The 24,340-nt window shown below is 39.5% G+C and overlaps 8 protein-coding genes across 11 annotated transcripts; 6 read left to right on the top strand and 2 right to left on the bottom strand.

Moving 5' to 3' along the window:
- Positions 1 to 77: 77 nt before the first annotated feature.
- Positions 78 to 2,030, top strand: LOC104729734 (5'-methylthioadenosine/S-adenosylhomocysteine nucleosidase). Of its 4 annotated transcripts, none has more exons than XM_010448728.3 (8): positions 78 to 257; positions 335 to 398; positions 492 to 583; positions 735 to 841; positions 948 to 1,022; positions 1,149 to 1,223; positions 1,336 to 1,428; positions 1,539 to 2,030. In XM_010448728.3, the coding sequence occupies exons 1-8, from the start codon at positions 197 to 199 to the stop codon at positions 1,734 to 1,736; spliced, it is 765 nt and encodes a 254-aa protein (XP_010447030.1). In that variant the 5' UTR covers positions 78 to 196; the 3' UTR covers positions 1,737 to 2,030. The 4 variants fall into 4 exon arrangements, with proteins under 4 accessions (XP_010447030.1, XP_019089575.1, XP_087335273.1 ...); XM_019234030.2 differs by having other exon boundaries at positions 112 to 257; positions 735 to 856; XM_087479147.1 differs by having other exon boundaries at positions 160 to 253.
- Positions 2,031 to 2,336: 306 nt separating this feature from the next.
- LOC104729733 (type III polyketide synthase B) lies at positions 2,337 to 3,915 on the top strand. Its single transcript, XM_010448726.3, has 3 exons — positions 2,337 to 2,581; positions 2,682 to 3,248; positions 3,340 to 3,915. Exons 1-3 carry the CDS (start codon positions 2,398 to 2,400, stop codon positions 3,765 to 3,767), a joined length of 1,179 nt encoding a protein of 392 aa, XP_010447028.1. The 5' UTR covers positions 2,337 to 2,397; the 3' UTR covers positions 3,768 to 3,915.
- Positions 3,880 to 7,012, bottom strand: LOC104729732 (putative alkaline/neutral invertase B). The gene is made up of 5 exons (XM_010448725.3): positions 6,540 to 7,012; positions 5,732 to 6,237; positions 5,154 to 5,585; positions 4,488 to 5,046; positions 3,880 to 4,353 (listed from the first exon to the last, which is right to left on the bottom strand). The coding sequence occupies exons 2-5, from the start codon at positions 6,179 to 6,181 to the stop codon at positions 4,058 to 4,060; spliced, it is 1,737 nt and encodes a 578-aa protein (XP_010447027.2). The 5' UTR covers positions 6,182 to 6,237; positions 6,540 to 7,012; the 3' UTR covers positions 3,880 to 4,057.
- A 2,258-nt stretch (positions 7,013 to 9,270) lies between these two features.
- LOC104729727 (peptidyl-prolyl cis-trans isomerase) lies at positions 9,271 to 9,979 on the top strand. The gene has a single exon (XM_010448720.3). The coding sequence runs from the start codon at positions 9,271 to 9,273 to the stop codon at positions 9,784 to 9,786; it is 516 nt and encodes a 171-aa protein (XP_010447022.1). The 3' UTR covers positions 9,787 to 9,979.
- Positions 9,980 to 10,039: 60 nt separating this feature from the next.
- LOC104729728 (putative amidase At4g34880) lies at positions 10,040 to 12,063 on the top strand. Its single transcript, XM_010448721.3, has 5 exons — positions 10,040 to 10,558; positions 10,656 to 10,870; positions 10,957 to 11,163; positions 11,253 to 11,451; positions 11,530 to 12,063. The coding sequence occupies exons 1-5, from the start codon at positions 10,040 to 10,042 to the stop codon at positions 11,884 to 11,886; spliced, it is 1,497 nt and encodes a 498-aa protein (XP_010447023.1). The 3' UTR covers positions 11,887 to 12,063.
- A 71-nt stretch (positions 12,064 to 12,134) lies between these two features.
- Positions 12,135 to 14,244, top strand: LOC104729729 (putative amidase At4g34880). The gene is made up of 5 exons (XM_010448723.3): positions 12,135 to 12,784; positions 12,871 to 13,085; positions 13,174 to 13,383; positions 13,455 to 13,653; positions 13,739 to 14,244. The coding sequence occupies exons 1-5, from the start codon at positions 12,236 to 12,238 to the stop codon at positions 14,096 to 14,098; spliced, it is 1,533 nt and encodes a 510-aa protein (XP_010447025.1). The 5' UTR covers positions 12,135 to 12,235; the 3' UTR covers positions 14,099 to 14,244.
- Positions 14,140 to 20,561, bottom strand: LOC104729731 (xanthine dehydrogenase 1). The gene is made up of 14 exons (XM_010448724.3): positions 20,182 to 20,561; positions 19,729 to 19,828; positions 19,517 to 19,625; positions 17,947 to 19,440; positions 17,513 to 17,755; positions 16,957 to 17,271; positions 16,502 to 16,741; positions 16,056 to 16,340; positions 15,723 to 15,944; positions 15,415 to 15,576; positions 15,198 to 15,332; positions 14,870 to 15,106; positions 14,611 to 14,784; positions 14,140 to 14,530 (listed from the first exon to the last, which is right to left on the bottom strand). The coding sequence occupies exons 1-14, from the start codon at positions 20,318 to 20,320 to the stop codon at positions 14,288 to 14,290; spliced, it is 4,098 nt and encodes a 1,365-aa protein (XP_010447026.1). The 5' UTR covers positions 20,321 to 20,561; the 3' UTR covers positions 14,140 to 14,287.
- Positions 20,529 to 24,292, top strand: LOC104729726 (DEAD-box ATP-dependent RNA helicase 16). Its single transcript, XM_010448718.3, has 14 exons — positions 20,529 to 21,064; positions 21,195 to 21,356; positions 21,455 to 21,544; positions 21,623 to 21,751; positions 22,006 to 22,106; positions 22,210 to 22,321; positions 22,432 to 22,563; positions 22,655 to 22,720; positions 22,804 to 22,980; positions 23,121 to 23,216; positions 23,302 to 23,439; positions 23,512 to 23,594; positions 23,693 to 23,960; positions 24,056 to 24,292. Exons 1-14 carry the CDS (start codon positions 20,819 to 20,821, stop codon positions 24,143 to 24,145), a joined length of 1,890 nt encoding a protein of 629 aa, XP_010447020.1. The 5' UTR covers positions 20,529 to 20,818; the 3' UTR covers positions 24,146 to 24,292.
- The last annotated feature ends 48 nt before the right edge of the window (positions 24,293 to 24,340 follow it).

Genomic DNA, 24,340 nt, shown 5'->3' with positions numbered 1-24,340 from the left:
TTACGTGTCATAAACGGCCGTCAAGTCGTCAACGTTTTTTTTCCTTTTTAATTATTTATGCAAAAACAAAATCAATTAAATAAAATTGTTGGGTCTGATCCGGAACGGGTCGGGTCGGGTCGGAGACGTTTTTTTTTAATTTTGTATATACGTTTAGAAAAAAAATTGGATCTTTGACGAATCGCCGGCGACGGCTATGGAAGAGCTTATGGGTGAAGGAGAGAAACGGCCGATTCTTACCATTGTGTTCATCGTCGGTACTAATTTTTAGGTCTCTTTCTCTTTGATTGGGATGATTCTTTTTTTTTCTTCTAATGACTCTGTGTATTCGCAGCTATGCAAAAGGAAGCTCAGCCTCTGATCAATAGATTACGGCTTGTTGAAGAAGTTAATACGCCGTGAGTTCTTTTTTGATTTTGATTCGGAATCATATGTGAATACGTTCTTGTTACTGTTTTGATAAAGATTGAAATTTTTGTTTGTTTTTGTAGGTTTCCAAAAGAGGTGACTTGGGTTCTGTTTAAAGGAATGTATAAAGATTTGAGCATTAATATTGTGTGTCCAGGAAAGGATTCAACTTTAGGTATGTGTATATCCATGTGGTTGTGTGATTGTTAGTGTTTCAGGATGTTTTGTGAAGTTCTTTGGTGTTTGTTATCTCTAATGGTCACTGTTACTAAAATCTGAATGTCTGGCTTGTAGCTTTTTTCTAACTCTTGTTATATTATGTTCAGGGGTAGAGAGTGTTGGCACGGTTCCTGCATCTCTCGTGACTTATGCTTCCATTCTAGCAATTCAACCAGACTTGATTATTAATGCGGGAACTGCTGGTGGCTTTAGGGTACATATATTACAAGTATCTTACTCTACACATAGTCGCTCTCATGCCTCTTTTGTGTCAAAAAAGAATGAACACCATCCTTGTTTTTTTTTTTTGGTCTTTACAGGCCAAAGGAGCATGTATTAGCGATGTTTATGTTGTCTCCACTGTTGCTTTCCATGACAGAAGGATACCCGTTCCTGTACGTGCTCTTTTGTATTTTTCATCTATCTGTATGAGTTGCAAGACTGTTCTTGAATGATATGCTTGCATTCTCATTCCATATATTTTTGCCTTTTTCCAAAAACTTTCTCTGTACTTTCTGCAGGTCCTTGATCTATATGGTGTTGGTATGCGGAAAGCCTTCCCCACACCAAATCTTATAAAGGAGCTCAACCTAAAGGTTGCTCTGAGTTCACCATTTGATCCTCATGCAATTTTTTTGATTATTTCTTCATCTGTTTTGCATATATATAAGTGGTAGATTTATGATTTGGTTGTGATAATGTCCCAAGGTGGGAAGATTATCCACTGGCGATTCTATGGATATGTCTCCACATGATGAAGAATCCATCACAGCAAATGATGCAACAGTTAAAGACATGGAGGTATACAATCCATAAGTTTCCTGTGTTAATGAACGTGACTCCAATCTATGTGTTTGTCTCTGTGTCTTTATCAGTTACCACGGCTTATTCTCGGAAATTTGGCATTTCAGGGAGCAGCAGTGGCCTATGTGGCTGATATCTTTAAGGTGCCTACGATTCTAATAAAAGGGGTGACTGATATTGTGGATGGAAATAGACCAACTTCTGAAGAATTTTTGGAGAACTTAGCTGCAGTCACTGCCAAACTTGATGAGTCACTTACCAAAGTGATTGACTTCATCAGTGGGAAGTGTCTCTCAGACCTCTGACAAGTCATACATTTTTATCCTGGTAGCTTTTCTATAATCAGAACCGTATGTTTCATCGATAAGGTTGACGTATGTGCATTGGGAGAAGAAAGGATATGAAGATTCAAGCAAGGGGCATAGATAGGGAATAGGTCTGAGTAGAAATTTCATTTTAACTCTTCACCTTTCCTCATTTGTTCTTCTATTTTTTGCTGTCTTTCGTATGATGATCCATCATGCATGTAGAAACTCAGCAAATTTTGATACTCAACAACCGAATCAGAAATTTTTAGCCATAAGAGCAGGAAAAAGAAATCTCATCGACCTTTCATTTACTCTTAACCATATACTTGAACTAGCAAGGAGCTTTAGTTAATTTCAATTTCAGTGTTTTTAAGTGTGAAAATGTACAAAACAACTATAACTATAACACATCCAAAGACTATGTATCAAGAGGAAATGTTTGAAGAATTGGAGTTGGGTTTTAGAAAGAGCCAATGCAATAAACATGAAGTTCCTGAATCCTACACCTAATCTTCACCAAATATCAACTAGACAGAAACACCGCACAAGATGCAGGTCATAAACTGCAAAAGCTGCAGTGTATATATATATGCCTTCACTTTGAACCTTTTTTACAGACCCAAGATTTGAGTCTTTGACAAGAGAAAATAGATAAGAAATGGGAAGCATCGATGCCACAGAATTGGGTTCAGAGAAGAAATCAAACCCGGGAAAAGCGACAATTCTTGCTCTCGGAAAAGCCTTTCCTCACCAGCTAGTGATGCAAGAGTACTTAGTCGATGGCTACTTCAAAACCACCAAATGTGACGACCCAGAACTCAAACAGAAGCTTACTCGTCTCTGTAATGTCTTCACTTTAACCTCGTTTCTTCAATTTTTTATCTCCTCTTATAAGCTCCTGAGAACTGAGGTTTGTTCGAACTGTTCGTTTTCTATATACAGGCAAGACAACAACGGTGAAGACAAGGTATGTTGTGATGTCGGAGGAGATACTCAAGAAGTATCCAGAACTTGCCATTGAAGGAGGATCCACAGTGACACAGCGTCTCGACATCTGCAATGATGCAGTGACCGAGATGGCAGTAGAAGCCTCCAGAACCTGCATCAAGAACTGGGGGCGTTCTATTTCGGACATAACTCACCTGGTCTATGTCTCCTCAAGCGAAGCTCGTCTTCCTGGTGGGGACTTGTACTTAGCCAAGGGGCTTGGACTCAGTCCTGACACACACCGTGTTCTGCTCTACTTCGTCGGTTGTTCTGGTGGCGTTGCAGGTCTCCGTGTAGCCAAAGACATAGCCGAGAATAATCCGGGCAGTAGAGTTTTGCTCGCAACGTCCGAGACAACCATCATTGGGTTCAAACCCCCAAGTATGGATAGACCTTATGATCTTGTTGGGGTCGCGTTGTTTGGTGATGGAGCCGGAGCTGTGATCATCGGATCCGATCCAGACCCGATATGCGAGAAGCCTCTCTTTGAGCTTCACACTGCAATACAGAATTTCTTGCCTGGTAAAAAACCAACAAGTATTGTGCATCCTATTATGCCTATAACTTAAGACAATATTTTTGGATAAACTTGGATTGCATTTTCATGGCGCAGACACAGAGAAGACGATAGATGGGAGGCTAACGGAACAAGGGATAAACTTCAAGCTAGCCAGAGAGCTTCCACAGATAATAGAAGACAACGTGGAGAATTTTTGCAAGAAGCTAATAGTAAAAGCGGGACTGGCTCATAAAGACTATAACCAGATGTTCTGGGCGGTTCATCCAGGTGGACCGGCCATATTGAACAGAATGGAGAAGCGACTTAACCTGTCGCCTGAGAAGCTGAGTCCAAGCAGAAGAGCTCTCATGGATTATGGCAATGCGAGCAGCAATTCGATCGTTTATGTGTTGGAGTATATGCTGGAGGAGAGCAAGAAAGTGAGGAGCCTGAACGAAGAAGAAAACGAGTGGGGACTGATTCTGGCTTTTGGACCTGGTGTTACATTTGAAGGCATCATTGCACGAAACCTTGATGTCTGAACAAAAAGTGAAGAGTAATTGGGGTTTTTCGTTTTTACCTTGCAGATCAAGAAATATCCCTTTCTGCTCTGTAGTCATTTCAATAGAGAGAGAACGCATATAATAAAAGACATGAAGCTAAACATACGAAATCTTTTTATGCTTAAAATCTTCCACAGTCTAAAAATATTTCACAAAGCAAACAACGTTAAATGTGGAATTGAAAAAAAACGAAGAAAGAGAGTCGTCTATCAACATTAAAGCCAGGAATCATGATCAGGTGCTTCTTAGCCAATCTCTTTCTAATGTTTTCAACAAGTCCAGGAGTTGGATCTTCTCATAACGGGTTTCATCTGTTTGTCTTCCTCAAGAGAGACCATACCGACATGTGACGGATCTTCCAGCATCATCTTGGCTACTAAGTATCCGGCTACTGACCAAGTCTGGTTTTTACGTGACTGTTTCCCCACGTATCTCCCTACCTTTCCATCATAGTATTCAGGCCAATGGTCCTTATGAAGCCTAGCCTCTGCTACTTCAATTGCTCGTCTTGCTATTTGAGGTCGACCAGTTTTGATACAAGCAGCCGTCAAAAGCCATAGCAGCACTGTGAGTCAGTAAACATAATTAGTTAATTAAGGGTCAGATTAGCCTTTGACTAAGATTAAGATACCACAATGGAACCAGAGAAGAACACTGGGACAGGAGTGATTCATTTGTAGTCCAATTAAATGTGTTTACCTGGCCAGGATCCTCCATTGTGGTAGCTCCACCGAGTGTTTTTGGGGTCACAACCAGTTACTATTCTCCATTCATGGCTTTCTATTGCGGGATAGCAAACTTTCAGTGGCATTTCTCCAACCAATTCTTCCCATCGAGATTCTATGAGATCCATAATCGCTGTTGACTGTTCAGGAGTAGCCAAGGAAGACAAAATGGCTATACAATTACCTAATGCAAACCATCTGAAATCCATTCTTGCAGGGCTAACGTTGCCGATAAAAAACCCTCCGTGAGGCGGCATAAAGTCAAAAACCCATTCTGGAAGAGAATCAGGGATCACGTTGAACTTGTTGACAGCAGTGTGAGAGTATTCCTCCGTCTTATATCGGTAAATGTCATTAAGCTGCTTCGAGTCTAGCCAAAAGTAGCTCCTCATGTGGTAGCTCAATGCATGAAGTCGCTTTACTATCTGTTCCACCATTTCCTTACCTTCCCCATCATGTTTAAGCAGGAGCAAAGCGCATCTTAAGGCCATAAAGAAGAGGGCTTGAATCTCTATGGGGTAACCATAAACTCCCTAAAAAACAGAGAACACAAAATTAAAGAATGGAAAACTGATGAAACAGCTAGCTCAAAACTGTCTCCTCGTAGAAAGAAACACTAGAAATAAAATTTGCTGCTCACCATCCTACGATCAATCATACAGCAACCATCTGCGCATAAGAGAGTGGGAAAGGTATCAAACCCCTCAGAGAGACACAGGCTTAGTATCAGCCGTATACCCTTTTGGCATTCAGGCATGTCAGCAAGAGAAGAGTCTCCTGTAGATTTCGTGTATGCTCTGAGCAGTATAATCCACCAAAAACCAGAATCAACAGGCGCTACCCTTCCAATTGCACTCTCGCCAAAATCAGCTATCAGTGTTTCGTGGTTTCTAACAGGATCATGGAAAACTTTGAAGCTAGCAGGCATAACTCCTTCACCAAGCTGGAATCTATCAATCTTTTTCTCCCATGATTGAAGACGAAGAGTCTTCAATATAAAGTTTTTGACAATGTCTGGCTCACCATTCATCAGGAACGCTAAAGCACTTGGTACAAAATCTCTCACGAACACCTACAAAGGATAAGAGTCAGCAAGATAACCAGATCAACCAACACAGGGTTTAATAAAGTACCCTGATGAATGGTATATACCACATCAAGTACCAACACAGGGTTTTTCAAAAAGAAACATGACAATTAGAAGATTTCTTTCTTAACCTGATCATAGTTGAGTTTTTCTTCAGAATTATCAACAGCAGCAATAGTACCAACAGGTTGTCCACGAAAGTAAACCATAGAGCGCCTCAAAGCATCCCAGGCCTCACCAACCATAGGATGAGATTCAAATCCAGGGAGTGACCTAGGAGTATTGAATCCAGACCTCCTACCACCACCAACGCTAGGTGAAATCACATAATCCGAATGATCATGAACCCGAGGAGCATTACTAAAATCTGCATTTCTAAGTTGTGGTGAACCAGCTAATTCAGTAAGAGACCTTTCATCAAGTGATCTCAGTCTATCAATGTTCAACGGCCTTGGCTTCTCTAACAACTTGGAGAAATCAAAGTCATCAATATCTTCCACTGTAAATGAAGAAGAATCTGAAGCATTCTTGGCATTCCCATTCTGATGATTCGCATCTACACTGAGATTAAAAGACGACATTGCTTCCAGACTGATTCAAAAATATTAGCCAATTACAAGTCCAATGATCATAAACCCTGCATTCACATAAACCGATCAGATCCATTTAGCTCGCAATACAGAACAGTTTAATAACAAACGACTGTTCTATACAACGGATCAATCACAACAGGAATCGAACGATATAATCATGGAAACGTCGGATTCCAAATAGTATCAAAGAACAAGAAAACAATCACGCACAGAAGAGATCGATAACAGAACTCTCATTCGGAGAGATCCGGCGAAAAAAAAATCAAAGCAGGGGGATTAAAAAAACTTGATCAACCGTAAATGTTTTCGTAACCAGAGCAAACACACGTATAGAGAGATCACGAACCTTGTTAAATCAAACCAGCGTCGTCGGAGGAAGAAGACGAGAAACGCAACAAAGCTTCGTTGTATAAATCTTGAAACTGAGAGAAGCGAGAAGTATATCACTTGTGATGAGTCGATGATGATATATACAAAGTGATTGAGAGAGAGAGAGCCTAAACGGCCAAAGGTTAAGACGAATCAGCTGGTTGAGCTTAAAGGAGGTGTGTGGGTCCACGTGTACGGATGAGATGTGACTGTGACGGGGAGATTGAGGAAGAGCACAGTAACTCTAGCGATCGAGGGGAAGGTGAAGTAAACCCTTTAAAGGCCATGCATATGATATGATTGCACGGAGGTTTGTTTGCTTTTTCGATTTTTTTACTTTTTTTTTATATTTTTTAATTTTTTTGGTTAATCAAAAAGATAAATACTAATTTACTAGTATATGGTTTTTTGAGATTTACTTACTATATACTACAAAGTTAAATAAGGAGTGACGTGAGAGAGTATCTTTGCAGTGATTAAAGATGTTTGGTTGTCCACGTGTACGGTGGCAGTGGATCTCGTACCCTGCGCATCCCTGCTGCATAATTTTGTTTGTTTCTTTGTTTATTTTTCTAAACTTTGAATTTTAGTAGTTTGTCATTTGAAATTAGAAAATTTTAATCATTGTTGTTTGTTGTTGATAATGACAAGGGAAAAGGTCGTATCGGTGGTCGTTGCTAACGTTGGAGAACGAATATTACTGGATAGATCATAATGGCTCTGATTGGTAACCACATTTAAAAGAGACGGTTAAAACTTTTATAGCGGTTGTAAAAGAGATTGTTAAAAAGAAAGCGGTTTAAATTAACGGATGGAAAAAATGGTAGAGTAAAAGAAAGCGGTTGAGTATTTAGCTTGATTGGTAACATTACAGCGGTTGAATAGTATAAGTTATAATAAATTTTTAAACAATTAAATTAATTTAATTAAAAATAAAAAATAAATGAAATGATAAATTATTATCTAATTCATAATATAAAATATCAATATATTTAAATGATATTAACTAAATGATCAAATGTGATATTAATGAAATTATCAAATGTATATTTTAAAATCTTACTATTCAAATCATAATCTTAAATTACTAATTTTTTTGGCTTACTAACCTTTTCCTAAAAACATTAAAAAGAATAACAACACATATTAAATCAAAATTATGATTTGAATAGTGAATAAAGGAACAAAAACTATGCAATATTTTGCCAAAAAAATAAAATGAACCGTGCAACGTCTTTATAAATGTCAAACGCTGGTTTTTGTTGGTAATTAGGATTAGTGTTTGCAACCACCAAAAATAGGTTCTAACCACCATCTTCAATCGCTTTCTCCAACCTTGATATCCAACCGTCTTCTCCAAAAGACTTGTTGATTGGTGATTATTACAGCGGCTCGTTTGCAAACAATGCGTTTGGGTGCTTCCAATCAAAGCCAATATGATTATTATTAAAAAAAAAAAAAAAACAATGATATTGTCTGCTGAACAACTCCAAAAGTCTCTTTTACGATGATGCTTTGATTTTATTTAACTTATGGATTTTTTGGAGATATAATACTTCTTTTGTGTACGATTATTCTAGTCTAGACAATTGTGTGATATGTAAGTAAATATATAGTGGATAAAATATGATGAAAATTGTGGAGTGGAGGATAGATAGATTCCGGCCCTAGACCATAGTTAGGAGTCGTTTGGGGTCTAAAAAAAAACCTTATATGATTAAGAATCACTTGAGAAATATTGATGATGCATATTGTACGAACGTAGTTTTATTCTGTTTGCATTTTCACATAATGATGTGACTTGGAAACATAATCTCAAATTAATCACTTAATTTGGCAAACAATACAAAGTGGCCTAGCCGCCTAGCTAATCTAGTTCAAAAAAGTGAAACCTCACCTAATAATCCCATTCCCACCAAGGCATAATCAGTCTCATTCCACGTAATTAAACTTATCTTTTGTCTCCTCCTACATTCTTATTTTGTAGAATCTGAGTGGGGTCATAGTCTGAAAAATATAGTGAGTACGGAACATGTTGTATGCTAAAACTAACGAAATAAACAATGTGAACATTTCAGCTCATGATTACTTCTCCTCATCATTAAACGTTGATATCAAATGTAGCCATGTAAGTCATAAATTAAGTAAGATCATTCATTCATACTGTTCGATGAAAATAAGATCGTGAATCTAGTAAATATCCCATCGTACACAAAGTGTTCACGTGCTGATAGATAATCACCACCAACCAACATGACTTAAATGGTGTGTACTCTCTCCAATACAATCGAGTGGTCAATAGAATCGAAAGAACGAGTGTGGCAACCAAAAAAAAAAAAAAAAATAGAAGTAGCCAATAAAATAAGATAATGGGCTTTTCGCTTTAGCTTTCGGCCCACACCTAAACTTCAACGCCGTAATGTTGTCGGTCCATCTAAAAAAGGTAATATAATTATGAGGGAGCCTCGGATCCACGCGACTTAAACCCTAGTCAGATTCGATATAACCACGGTTAATCTTCAAACCCTACACGTGTCATAAATCGACGGTCATTAATATAATTTCCTTTTTCAGATTACACCGCTTTAAAAATTAAATCGCCTCTCTATAAGAAGAACCCTAATTTCAACATCTTCACAATTCACAAACCTAATCTTCAATTCTTCGATTTCTTCTCTCAAATCTTCAAATCTCTTCCAACCAAAAAAATGGCGAACCCTAAAGTTTTCTTCGACATGAGTGTCGGCGGTGCACCCGCAGGTCGTATCCTGATGGAGCTATACGCTGACACTACCCCAAACACGGCGGAGAATTTCAGAGCTCTCTGTACCGGCGAGAAAGGAGTCGGGAAGATGGGCAAGCCACTTCACTTCAAAGGTTCAAGCTTTCACCGTGTGATTCCTGGGTTCATGTGCCAAGGAGGTGATTTCACAGCCGGGAATGGAACCGGTGGTGAATCGATCTACGGAGCTAAGTTCAAAGACGAGAACTTTGTCAAGAAACATACCGGAGCTGGGATACTCTCCATGGCTAACTCTGGTCCCAACACTAACGGATCTCAGTTCTTTATCTGTACTGCTAAAACCTCGTGGCTAGATGGGAAGCACGTTGTGTTTGGTCAAGTCGTTGAAGGTTTGGATGTGGTGAAGGCGATTGAGAAGGTTGGATCTGATTCTGGAAGGACCTCGAAGCGTGTGGTTGTTGAGAACTCTGGTCAGCTTTAGATCTGGAGAGTGTGTAAGAGAAGAGACTTATGAATAATGGTGTCTTTTGCTTTTGGTTTTGTTGTTTCTACTTCCTTCCTCTCTAGTTTATCTAGGGTCTGAGTGTTTTCTGATTTGGTATCGTTTCGAGTTTGTAAAAACCCTTTGTGTAGGGTTTTGACTACCTTGAATAAATTTACAAGCTTTTTAAATATTGTTTATCTCTACCAAACATAAAAAAATCACAACTTTAATCAAACATGGATCTGTGAGAATGACACAATTAGCTACTTTGGCGTTGACAAATTATTTTTCTCTAGACAACATCATGCTGAACTCAACATTCTCGATCGAAGAAGCTACCATTGAAGACATTAGACTTGCGTTCAATGAGAAAAGACTGACATCAAAGCAGCTCGTGGAGTTGTATCTAGAAGAAATCTCGAGACTCAATCCTGTACTCAACGCAGTCATCGAGACGAATCCAGATGCGTTGACCCAAGCAGAGATCCTAGACAGAGAACGTGAGCTCAGAGACGTCACCACCGATCTTCCTATCTTGCACGGTGTTCCGATTCTGCTCAAGGATTCCATCTCTACCAAGGACAAGCTTAACACCACGGCTGGTTCGTTGGCTTTGCTTGGTTCGGTTGTGCCTCGAGACGCTGGTGTTGTCAAGAGACTCAGAGAATCTGGTGCTGTGATCTTGGGGAAAGCCAGTTTAAGTGAATGGGCTCATTTCCGATCTAATTCAATCCCAAGTGGTTGGAGCGCTCGTGGCCTCCAAGGAAAGGTCAGTTTTTTTTTCATTTCATCATATTCATTGCTCTATCAAGTTTAAAGCTTTTTGTAAGTAAAGACTCAAGAAGAGGCATGTTTGAATGCTGCAGAATCCGTACGTTTTATCAGCGACTCCGTGTGGATCAAGTAGTGGCTCAGCTATATCAGTGGCAGCTAATCTTGTGGCTGTGTCAATTGGGACTGAAACTAATGGTTCCATTCTCTGTCCTGCGAGTCTCAACTCGGTGGTCGGGATTAAACCGAGTGTTGGACTCACGAGCCGAGCCGGGGTGGTTCCTCTCTCCTTGAGACAGGACACTGTTGGGTGAGACTGAGTCTACTTCTATTGATTTTTCATACCATTGTGCCTTAGTTTCTTTCTTTCTTTTTATTGTGTGTTTGCAATGTTAGGCCGATATGTAGGACGGTTTCAGATGCTGTTCATCTCCTTGATGCTATTGTGGGTTATGATCCTTTAGACGAAGCCACAAAGACCGCGTCCGAGTTCATACCCCAAGGCGGTTACAAGCAGTTTCTGACAGCTAGTGGCCTCAAGGGTAAGAGATTAGGGATTGTAAGGCAGCATCCTCATCTTGATCATCACATCGAAACATTAAGGTAAAACATGTTTAAAGTTTGGTTCCATCACTTACATTGTCATTCAATCATATCGACCAAAACATCATTCGCTTTTTCTTTCGGTGAAGACGAGAAGGTGCGATAGTAATTGACAATCTATCAATACCAAACATCGAAGTGATTATGGATTGGACTGAGAGCGGTGAAGAGATGGCACTTTTGTCTGAGTTCAAGATGTCCCTCAATGCTTATCTCAAAGAGCTTGTGGAATCACCAGTCCGGTCCTTAGCAGATGTTATTGCCTACAACGAGAAGTTCGCTGAACAAGTAAGTACTAATCTTTTAAAATAAATTTGACCTTTTCGGTATCTGAACAACTGTGGTCACTGAATCGAAATTAAAAAGGAAATGGTGAAAGAATGGGGACAAGAGCTACTCCTTGCAGCAGAAGCCACTAATGGAATTGGTGAGAAAGAGAAAGAAGCGTTGCAGAACTTGGAACAACTTTCGAGGAATGGAATCGAGCAGCTAATGAAAGAAAAGGATTTAGATGCAATAGTGGAGGTTGGTTCAGGGTTGAGCTCTGTCCTCGCCATTGGAGGGTATCCAGGAATCATTGTCCCTGCAGGATATGATAGTGAAGGAGTTCCATTTGGGATTAGCTTTGGAGGATTGAGATTCTCAGAGCCAAAGCTTATTGAGATTGCTTATGGCTTCGAACAAGCAACTCTCATGAGGAAGCCACCCAAGTTCGAAGCTTAAGGCAGTTGTAGTCATACCAGTTGCTGATATGGTATGGAGACCTTGATCTTATGAAGAATGGTGGCTTGCTTTCGGCTGTTTTACTTCTTCATCTTTCCTTTTATTTATATCAACTTGTTTGTTTGATAAACCTTACCCCAGCTCTCAATCTTAAATTTAATCGTTTGTCTCACAAAAGCTATATGTACATGAAATTTTCTTACTTGTTTGAGTTAAACATGAACAAAAAATAAAATCTAACAAAAACCATAGGGTCAACGATGTTTTCAATCTCTTCCATAAAAGCAGAGAGAGAGGGCAAAGGCTTCTTGGCGTTGACCATTTCTCTTTCTTTCTCTAGACTGTAGCCATGGTTGCTCTTCGTTTCATCTTCTTCTCATCTCTTCTTTTTCCTCATGTTCTTCTTCTGTCATTTGTATCTGCCTCTCATATTAGGCTTACCTCAACGTTCTCGATCCAAGAAGCCACCATTGAAGACATCAGACTTGCTTTCAAAGAGAAACGACTAACATCAAAGCAGCTTGTGGAGTTGTATCTTGAAGCAATCTCCAAACTCAATCCAATACTCCACGCTGTCATTGAGACAAATCCAGACGCGTTGATCCAAGCAGAGATCGCAGACAGAGAACGTGACCTTAAAAACGCTACTTATAAGCTTCCTATCTTGCATGGTGTTCCCGTTCTGCTCAAGGATTCCATCTCCACCAAGGACAAGCTTAACACCACTGCTGGTTCGTTGGCTTTACTAGGTTCAGTTGTGCCTCGAGACGCTGGTGTTGTCAAGAGACTGAGAGAATCTGGTGCTGTGATCTTAGGCAAAGCCAGCTTAAGCGAATGGGCTCATTTTCGATCTTTCTCCATCCCAAATGGTTGGAGCGCACGTGGCCTCCAAGGAAAGGTTACTTTCTTCATTTCTCCATCAATATATATTTGGTAAACCAAATGTCTTACGAAAAGTTTCACCAAATCTTTAGAATGCTGCAGAATCCATATGTTTTATCAGCAAATCCGTCTGGGTCAAGTAGTGCATCAGCTATATCTGTAGCAGCCAATCTTGTGGCCGTGTCACTAGGGACTGAAACTGATGGTTCCATTCTTTCTCCAGCAAGCCAGAACTCTGTGGTCGGGATTAAACCGACTGTCGGGCTCACGAGCCGAGCCGGAGTAGTTCCCATCTCCTTGAGACAGGACAGTATTGGGTGAGAGACTTGTGAGCACCCACCACTACTAACTATTTGATTTGTGTACCATTTCTAAGTGTTTCTCTTTGTTCTGCAATGTTATTAGGACGATCTGTAGGACAGTTTCCGATGCTGTTCATCTCCTTGATGCTATAGTGGGTTACGATCCATTGGACGAGGCCACGAGAACTGCATCTGAGTTCATACCTGAAGGCGGTTACAAGCAGTTTCTGGCAGCTAGTGGCCTGAAAGGTAAGAGATTGGGGATTGTAATGCAGAATTCTTCTCGTCTTGATCATCACATCAAAACATTAAGGTAAAATTTATTATAAGTTGATTCATCAGTTGAGAACAATGTATCTATTTCTGTTTTTTTCTTGGATGAAGACGAAAAGGTGCTATCGTCATTAACAATCTGACAATACCAAACATGGAAGTCATTGTCAGTCCGACTAATAGTGGTGAAGAGATAGCACTTTTGGCTGAGTTTAAGATGTCTCTCAATGCATATCTCAAAGAGCTTGTGGAATCACCAGTCCGTTCCTTAGCAGATGTTATTGCCTACAACGAGGAATTTGCTGAACAGGCAAGTACTAAGCTTTCAAACGAGTTCACCTTTTTTTTTGGTACTTGAACAAATGCAGTCCTTGAATTGAAGAAAATAAAAACAGGAAAAAGTGAAAGAATGGGGACAAGATGTGTTCATTGCAGCAGAAGCCACTAATGGAATGGGTGAGAAAGAGAAAGCAGCGTTGCAGAGAATGGAAGAACTATCAAGAAATGGAATCGAAAAGTTAATAAAAGAGCAGAAGTTAGATGCAATAGTGGCGCTTGGTTCAACGTTGAGCTCTGTCCTCGCCATTGGAGGGTATCCAGGAATCAATGTACCTGCAGGATATGATAGTGAAGGAGTTCCATTTGGGATTAACTTTGGAGGATTAAGATTCTCAGAGCCAAAGCTCATTGAGATTGCTTATGGCTTCGAACAAGCAACTTTGATCAGGAAGCCACCCACAGGTTTCATAGCTTGAGGCACTTGTAGACAACAAAGTTGTTGATCTGGAGAAACATATCTTGGTAATGATCTTATTTCTTTGCATTGGTAAATGTATCTGTGTAATGTTACATTTCTTTGGAGACTGGAAATAACTTACAGGTATGACTTTCTCACAATAAATTGATCATCTTTTCGCTTTTGATGAATCTTAAAGTTACAAAGTTCAAACACTAAGCTTGGGGGAGAAATCTGAACTTACAAAAGGGGCTGAAAACTCGTCCAAGCAAGCCATCCTAATACGCTCTGGCGTCGCTGGACTCTCTAGAGGGAACCAGTCGGTGAGACCCACCTCGGTTCTAGCCGCTTTAATCGCTTCCTTTATTGCAAAGAAAACCGATGATGCAAGAAAGAACGGTGGCTCACCCACTGCTTTAGATGAATGTATTGCCTTTCTATTCGGATTCCCCTGAGTTAATGGAGTAAAATCTTAGGTTCAGTTTCACATGTGTTGCTACCAATTTAAAGCTTCTTCTTATAGTTGCTTACCTTGAGAAGAGAAACATTGAGGTTGAATGGCATGTCGTTAATAGAAGGTATTTTGTAGTTTCCGGGTCCGCAAGTGAGTAAACTTCCTGGTTTGATCCATTTATGAGCTGCATCTCCCCATTTGAGTTCTTCTAAAGCTACCCAACCCAGTCCTTGTACAAACGCTCCTTCTATCTGTAAATAATGATTTCAGATACAACACTATTCTTTTAAAAGATTGCAACAAAGCATAGGAGCTTGCGAGAAGAAGAACACGCACTTGTCCAACATCAATAGCTGGGTTAAGAGAAAATCCGAGGTCCAACATTATATCAGCTGCTCTTGTGTGAAAATCACCAGTTAATGTATCAATCTCAACTTCAGCAAAGGCAGCTCCATATGTGTAATATCTAAATGCGTTCCCTTTTCCAGATATCCAGTCAAATCCAATATCAGGAACAATGTGAAAACCATGAGCTGATAGGTCTATCCGTTGAAAGTAGCAGGCACTTACTAGCTACATACACTCAGAAGAAAGGAGAGTTTTATATCAATATTGGCATCAAGCTCTTCTGAGTTTATATCAAATTGCGAAAAAGAAAGAATACCTCAGCGAATGTGTTGAAATTGTGCTTAGATGCAACAGGCTCCATTCTTGCTAGAATCTGCTCACAAGCGTCTAATACTGCAGCACCATACATATCGGAGCTCGCAGAAGCAGCAGTTGGTGAGGCATTTGGAACCTATCACGAGACAATCAAAACGTTAAGACAGTAAGAACAGTTTTGTCGAATTATGTCTCCGCCCAAACTGCGCTGCTTGTACCTTGTCAGTGCTTGTCTCTGACACGAAAACTGAACTAAGTGGAATGTTAAAGGCAGATGCAGCAACTTGAGCGACCTTTGTATGCAATCCTTGACCCATCTCCACACCTCCATGAGTCACCAAAACCGTCCCGTCCGTGTAAACATGAACGAGAGCCCCAGCCTACATAGACACATAATGGGTAAGTATCTCAAAGTCCAGATTCTAGCTTTGCCAGCAATGGTAGTGCAATGGTATCTTATCGTTTTCAGTTCCTAAACAAATGACTAAATTTGAAAAAAAGGGATCCACTTTCACACAAGGATTACCTGATTCATGAACTTTGTGGTAAATGATATGCCAAATTTTGTGGGAACCATAGCTACACCACGCTTTTTCCACCGATTCTGACTATTAAACTCGTCAGCTTCTTGACGAGCCTTTAAGAAGTTGCAGGATGCTTTCAGCTCTTTCCAGAGCTGATGCAATGTGCAGTGCTCAAGAGACTGAGAGTAATGTGTGATCGATCCTTCCACTTGAAAGTTCTTCTCCTAAAGTAAAGTAAATACACCAGAAAACATTTAAGAATACAACTGACAAAAGGAGGACAAATTCCTACAAGCTTTCAGGAGATGAAGATGTTTAGAAAATTTTCAACTCACTTTGATTTCTTCAGGGCTTTTATCAAGCTCAGCTGCGATTCTCTGAATCCAGTTTTCAGTTATAAGCATACCTTGGGGACCTCCAAACCCTCGGAAAGCGGTGTTGCTGGGAAAATTTGTAAAGCAAACACTCCCTATGATCCTCACATGCGGGATCTCATAAACATTATCCGAGTGAAACATGGCACGTTCAAGAATGGAAAGGGAAAGATCCAAAGAGTTGCCACCATTGTTGTAGATTTCAAGGTCCAACGCCAATATTTTTCCTTCGTTCGTAAATCCAACCTGTATGATAGCAGAACACAACAAAATGGAATTCTTTAGTTTGTCTAACAATCCATAAATACTATTTCTTCTACTTTTAACTGTTTTCAGTCCTTTCCATTTCATTGTCAGCTTACTAATGGAGTACACTGCCTTAAATTCTGGGGAGAAACTGGAAATACCTTGTACTTTCCAAGGAAACTATGACGATGACCAGTTATCATCATGTCCACATCTCTGTCTAGTATGAGTTTCACGGGTCGATTCAATAGGTAGGAAGGAACAGAAGCTGCAGCAGCAATGAAAGCTGATCTTGTTTCCTTACCACCAAAGCCACCACCAATTCGTTTGGTTTTGCATACCACTTTAGACATCGGAAGACCAAGAACATAAGACACATATTTCTGGTGCTTTTGAGGAGCCTGCAAATGAATCACAACCACCAAAATTTGCTTAAGCAGAGACAACATTATCATTTAGTATATTAAACTACTATCATTTTAATATCTTAAACTAGCTGATGCCTAATGGTTTTCTTTTACAGAGAGCTGATGGTCATGTACTGGTCGTACAAAGCATGAATCAAAGTAAATTTCACTCAGTGAAATATTTGGCAGTACACATATAATATGCTTACCTGTGTGGATGAAATCATATGAACTTCGTTGCCTCCATCTATTGTCCAAACCAGACTACCATTAGGCTCCAAGTAAAAGTGTTCCTGACCACCCATTTGAACCTCTCCCTCTATTATCCTGTCACACAGACCAGATTGAAAGCACAGCTCGACATCCCCTTTACTTAGCCTTTTCTCTGTGTTCGGATGGAAACTTTTGGCATTAATAGCCTCCTTGATTGATAATATTGCTGGTAGTTCCTCATAACTAACGTCAACTTTTCCTGCTGCATCTTTTGCATTTTCATGTGTATCCGCGACAACCACACCAATGACCTGAGATACCAAAGTCAATAAATGAAATACTTGGGAACCAAAGATATAAATATATCTGACAAAATAACTGAATCTATAAGACTTTCATTTACTTTTTTGAAATAAGAAAAAACCTTGCTCTTTTACTTTCTGGTGATAAAAAGCACAAAACTGTGTTGCCTGTGACACTTCTTCTAAGACAGAAAAGCTATATGGAAGAGCTAAGGAAAAATGTAAAAATCTAGGTTTCAAATATTCTTACTTGTCCCACACACGTGACCACATCGGTAGCAAATAACTCTTCGTCTGCAACAATTGCTCCAATCATATTATCCCCGGGAACATCTTTGGCAAGAAACAGACCAGCAAAACCAGGTGAAGATTTAGCTGCCGAATCATCAATTGAAAGGATGCGGGCATGTGGCACTTTGCTTAGCACAAAGGCAGCATGTAAGGTATTAGGAGGTACTGGTGTATCATCAGTATATTCCGCTTCCCCTGTGACCTACATGAAATAATAAGAATGTTGAGTTACACTGGTAAACTAGTCACTATTCAGCAACTTATAACAAATTACACCAAAAGAGGCTATGATTAGCCAGAGGTTCTCAACTATCACAGTCAAGCATCATCTCTATCTTAGTCTTATCACAAAAATCACTCAACAGTTTGGGTGCGGTAAATAGACCAGCATACCTGCATTCTCGCTGAAAGATGGACCTCTGACGAGCCAACAGATGACCCTTGCATTACTGTCTCATAGTCTTGTTTTCCAATTCTAGAACACCGAGAAACAGGTTGCACAGCTGACATATGGGAGGGTGGGAAGGTCTCTATCGTGGGATTTACATTATGTACATGATGAGAAACCCATAAGAAAAATTTAAAGAAGAAGCTGAGAGTAAGAGATTTCCGAAATTCCACCATTCCCCCAGGAGCATCTTCCTTAATCAAGACATCTTTCTGTATGACCTCAAGCGCCTCTTGCAGAAGACCTTTATTCCAATTCTTTCCAATTAAAAATTCTTCAGTCTTTCTCGCACACAACGAAAGAGGAGCCACACCACCATAGGCAACTGAAGCATCAGAAACAAACAACTCTTGTCCCTTCTGTTCAAGAAACACACGCATTCCAGCATTGACAATAGCTATATCATCATCCCTGCGATGGGCCTGCTTAAATTCTTTCACATACTCTAAGGACCTTGTCCATGGAAGGAATACCGACAACAAGATCTCGTTGCTTCCCATATCCACTTTACGATAACCAAGGAAGAAATCTTTTGCAGGTATCGATCTAACATCTCCATTGCAGTTGATTACCCGAAACTCTGCTCTAGAAGCCATCCAAAGAGGGTTTAAATCAGATATTGGACTAGCTGTACAGATGTTTCCACCAATGCAAGCAACATTTCTTATTTGTGTCCCAGCAAACCACTTCAGCTGTTCAATAAAAGCCTTGCATGCTGAAGTTTCATGTGCAGGACGCTCCTTTACTACCTTCCTGAATAACCTCAGGAGTTCAGAAAGTCTCAAAGCTGAACCAACCTCTACCCCATTATCATTGACATTCAATGCATTGAGTTCGGGGACTTGAGCAACAGATATTAACACCAGATACTGTAACCTCTTCAGTCTCATTTCAATTCCCACCTCCGTATTACCTACCAGTAGTTTTGCATCAGGATAATTTGCTTTGAGCTCAAGCAAGTTCTGAAGATTTACGGGTCTGTACCAGGCAATCCCCCCATTTCCCCTTAACTTTAAAGGAACTAACTTCCTCAGCAAAAGTTCAGGGGGAAAGATAAGCTCCTTTTCTGTATACTTAGCTCCGTCTATTTCACTATAAGAGATGGACTGAAATTTATCTTCTTTACAGTTGGCTGCTTCATTTGTTGTTTTTGATCCACAAGAACAAGGTTTGCCAGTAGATGGGCAAATACTTGAACCGTCCTGAAGGCTTAATGAAGATACTCCACTATACAGAGCATCATTAGATTTTGCAAAAACCCGAAAAGCATCAACGATGGGTCGATAACCAGTACAACGACAAAGATTTCCAGCAAGACATTCTTCAATCTCCTCCTCACAAGGTGAGCTTTTACTCGACCTCAGTAACGCATACATCGACATGATGAACCCGGGAGTACAAAACCCACATTGGGAACCATGAGAGGATGCCAAAGACTCCTGCAAGAATTAGGATCATCACTACAGTGACAAAGAATATCTCCAGTAATAAGAAGCTGAAAAAGGTAAAACGTACCTGGAGTGGGTGCAAGCCAAGTTTACGATGCCCAACTCCCTCAATGGATATTACATGCATTCCTTCTACAGAATAGAGAGGTGCTAAGCATGCGTTGACAGCATAATGTCTGCAATAACATTTTCCACATAAACAGAGAAATAATCAATAAGAAGGCATATACTTAAGTAAAGCAGAGTTAACATATCAGAGGAGAAGATAAAAATACGTACACACAAGTCTTTGACTTGGTGTCATAACTAGACACCATCACCGTGCAAGCCCCACAACCACCTTCACCGCATCCCAGCTTTGTCCCGGTCAATCCTAAATCTAAAGGAAACAAGAAACGTATTTTTGAAGTTAGAAGCTCGCTCTTGGAGCATAATCTTACTATATGCATACTGATCAAATCACTTACTTTTTCCTTTTTAGAACGAGACATGGGACCTAGTAAATCAATTAAACATAATCTGGATTTGTAAAAATCTGGAATTTACAACTCAGCTAAGTGATACATACTTAAAGGAATATTCTTTTTTTCTTTAACATAACACTGTAGGAATAGTCTCTGATACTGATTCAGTTTCAATCATAAAATAGATTTGAAAAAAACAAAAACTGAAACTTGTTTGAGTACTTTGATTCATCCCCAACAACACTAGGATCAGTCAATAGTAACGCACCTCTGAGATATTCAAGAAGCGTCATATGAGCTAATCCATCAGGTAAGACTCTACGAACGCCATTAACGTATAATATAGCCTCCGTAAACTCCTCGTCTCGGATCTGCTCCATCTCTCCGTCCTTGCTCAGTGAACCCATTTCTCAAAAAAAAAGTAGGTTGATTTCGTATTACACGATTGGGATCGTGGCGAAGTTGATAACTCCCAAGTCAAAGCTCAACAAATAGAGACGAAACAAACATTTTATACAAATCGTTTCTTTCTGAGAGCTTCCACCGAACACGCATCTGATCTTCATCATCATCCTCCTCGTCATCATCAATTGTGTAGCATTTAATCTTATTATATTAAAACAGAGTAGAAGAAACAAAATTAAAAATAATAAATAACAGGTACAGTATTTCGAATATAACAAAGCCCATTTAATAAAAGCCCATAATAAAAAGCCCAAAAACCCTTCTTCTTCTTCTTCTTCTAGCTTCTCTCCGCCGCTTTCAAGCTCCGCGCCTCCTCCTAGGTAAGCTTGGTTCGGAATATATTTCTTCCTCTGAAGACCTAAAGTGAAGTCTTTTGCATTTCTCTAAGGTTTGTGTTCGATCTTCTTAACTCGGACTTCTGACCTTCCCCTTCTGATTCCATGAGTAAGACGAAGGTGAAACCTGTGGAGGATGTGAACCCGGAAGTGATGGACGTGGTTAAGGAAGCAGAGGAAGTAGAAGAACAGAGAAACCTCGGAGAAGAAGAAGAAGAAGAAAAGGTAGAAGAAGATGTAGATAAGAGTTTCGAAGAGCTAGGGCTTGATTCTCGTCTAATTCGTGCCTTAAGTAAAAAGGGTATAGAGAAACCCACTCTTATTCAGCAATCATCCATTCCTTACATTCTGGTAAATATAAATATAACTCTAAACCCTAAAACCCTGAAACCCACTTTTAAAGTCTCTTCCTTTTTTGCAATTTCATTGCTGCTTGTTTAAACTTAGATGGTTTTGATTGGCTCTGTTGTTGTTCTTCTAGGAAGGGAAAGATATAGTTGCTAGGGCAAAGACGGGTTCAGGTAAGACTTTGGCTTACCTTTTGCCATTGCTTCAGAAGCTATTCTCAGTAGATTCTGGGAGTAAGAAGAAGCTTGCTCCCTCTGCGTTTATTCTTGTTCCATCTCGAGAGTTATGCCAGCAGGTTTGTTTTTTGGACGATTTGTTTTCATGTTTTTTTCCTATACATCCAAAGATTTCAATTAGCCATCTGACATTTTGGTTTGAATTGGGGAAATACAGGTTTACTCAGAGGTTTCTTCGCTTATCGAGTTGTGTAGGGTTCAACTGAAAGCAGTGCAGTTGACTAGTAGCATGACTGCATCTGATATGGTTAGTTTTTGCTTTTCTCATCTTGAAAAGCATTTCATCGATTTTTTCAATATTTGTTTTAATTGTTTTCTTTTGCAGCGTAATGCATTGGCTGGACTGCCTGAGATTCTTGTCTCCACACCTGCTTGTATTCCTAAATGTTTTGCTGCTGGAGTTTTAGAGCCCACTGCTGTCAGTGAATCACTTGAAATTCTTGTTCTTGATGAGGTATGATATATGTATTTCAGTTAAAATAGTGGCTTTGTTAGAGGTTGTTTTGCAAACGCACTAGATAATCAAGTAGTCACTCTATTTACTGGAAGTAGCATGATGTGATGTGATGTTCTTGGAAATATATATTGTGTATATAAGCCACTTTGGTTTAAGCTTTCAAGTACTTCTATAGGTTTATTATCTATTATGTTCGCCTTAATATTCCTCTCTTTGAGGAGATGTTGATGTTAATATAATTCTGTTATCAGGCAGATCTTTTGTTGTCATATGGATATGAAGATAATCTAAGGTCGGTAACTTCAATAATCCCAAGGCGTTGCCAATGCCTTCTTATGTCGGCTACTACAAGGTAAGACATATATGGATGATAATGATTCTATTTAAACTCATATTTTTTTCTCCCAAGTTTGTCTTGAATGGTTGACTGAATAATATCTTTGCAAAAATCTTAGTTCTGATGTCGAGAAGTTGAAGAAATTGATTCTGCACAACCCAATCGTTTTGACCTTGACAGAAGATAATGACAAGGAGGAGCCCGTCCCGAGTAATGTTCAGCAGTTTTGGGTATGAGTCGCTCTCTTAGATTTGTTTAAATCAGTTTGGCATTATGTTTGGTTTATAAGTTCACAGTTGTAGGTCTGATTACTGATGATAAGTGTGTTACCTTGTCTTAGATCTCTTGCAGTGCTCAGGACAAACTGCTTCACATTCTTGCTCTCTTGAAGCTAGAGGTTGTTCAGAAAAAAATTCTGATATTCATCAATACGATTGACATGGGTTTCAAGTTGAAATTATTCTTGGAAAAGGTAAGTTTTGGGTCACTTATTTGAGCATTCTGATTTGCAACACTGTACCTGTAATTATAATATTGAATTAATTTTGTTTTGTTTCCGCCAGTTTGGAATCAAGTCTGCAATTTTAAATGGGGAGTTGCCTCAGAATTCTCGGCTTCATATCCTTGAGGTACATCACCAAGTCACACACCTAAATTTAGTTCTTTTTGGAAGCAGCTTTGTTTCATAATTAATCACTGTATGTTTGTACAGCAATTCAACGCAGGTCTTTTTGATTACTTGATTGCAACGGATGATAATAGCCAGACTAAAAAAGAAAAGGAAGAGCCTAAAGGTGAGGAGAACAATAAAAGCAAGAAGCGTCGCAAACCAAAGCTGGATGCTGAGTTCAGTGTAGTTAGGGGAATTGATTTCAAAAAAGTTCACACGGTATGCTACGTGACTTTGCCCAATGGGATTTTCTTTTCTTTATTTTTTGGTACTCTTTGCTGTTTGGGACTGAAAAAAAAGTTCCATGTTTTCTTTGCTGTGGATTTTTAATCTTCCCTTAAACCTGTTCTTATGCACAGGTCATAAACTTTGATATGCCTCAAAGTGTTACTGGATATATTCATAGAATTGGGCGTACAGGGAGAGCATATAGCAGCGGTTCTTCTGTTTCTCTTGTGAGTTTCTCATCTAATAATACCGTTTTATTGGCGTGAACCCTTTAAATTTTGCAAGTCTAATGATCTGCTTTGTTTGCCACAGGTTTCTCCGGATGAGATGGAAGGGTTTGAAGATATAAAGTCCTTCTTAGCAAACGACAAGAACAAAGATAGTGATATCATCACACCCTTTCCTTTGTTGACCGAAAATGCTGTCGAGTCTCTTAGATATAGAGCTGAGGTGAGTAATCACTGTAGTAAGATGCTTAGTTCTTAATTAAATGAAGTATTGAAAGTTAAATTATCTTTGCAGGATGTGGCAAAGAGTGTTACAAAGATTTCGGTTCGAGAGTCTCGAGCTCAGGATTTGAGGAATGAGATAATCAACTCCGAAAAGTAAGCAAGAACATTACTGTTCGATAACAGTTCTTAATGTGTGTGTTGTTTATTCCGAGTTTTTTTCATCTTCTTAATTTCGCTATTTCTTTCTTCAGGTTAAAAGCTCATTTTGAAGCTAATCCAAGAGACTTAGATCTGTTGAGACATGACAAGCCTTTGAGTAAGACTGCACCTGCACCACATTTAAAGGACATCCCGGAGTATCTAGTGGACCTAAAGACACAAGAGGCAAGCAAGGCGGTGAAGCTAGCTGGAGCTGCAATGGGTAACAGTAGGAGATCTGGTGGAGGTGCTGGTCGCAACAACAAAAACAAGAAACGTTCCAGAAAAGGCGGCGACCCACTCAAAACCTTCAACCCCAATGTAAAAAAAAACATAACTAAATTTCTCCTTTTTCTCTGCTTTGTGTCTATTTGTGCTAATTTTTTCTCTGTTGTTTGCTTTCTTCAATCAACCAGGGATCTAAGAGAGGACATGGTGGAGGCGTTGGCCAGAAGAAGGATTCTAGCGATGGCTCGACCAAACAAAAGAAACAGAAGACAGTTTAAGTTATTTCGTTTTGCTCAAGTGTAACCAAATTTTGACTCGTTATAAATCACACAGAAGAACGAAGACAAGAGATACCATCTTAAGTTCTATTCTTGTAGCAACAGGATACAAACATTTGTGAGCATATTAATTAGCCTTTTGAGATTTTTGTTTGATATATACATTAGATCTTTGTAAGCTTATGACATTGACAA

The sequence above is a fragment of the Camelina sativa genome, chromosome 12, assembly GCF_030686135.1.
Source record: "Camelina sativa cultivar CO46 ecotype springtype chromosome 12, ASM3068613v1".
Taxonomy (NCBI): domain Eukaryota; kingdom Viridiplantae; phylum Streptophyta; class Magnoliopsida; order Brassicales; family Brassicaceae; genus Camelina; species Camelina sativa.
The sequence above is the reverse complement of the archived record's forward strand: the minus strand, read 5'-3'. Positions and strand labels throughout refer to the sequence as shown.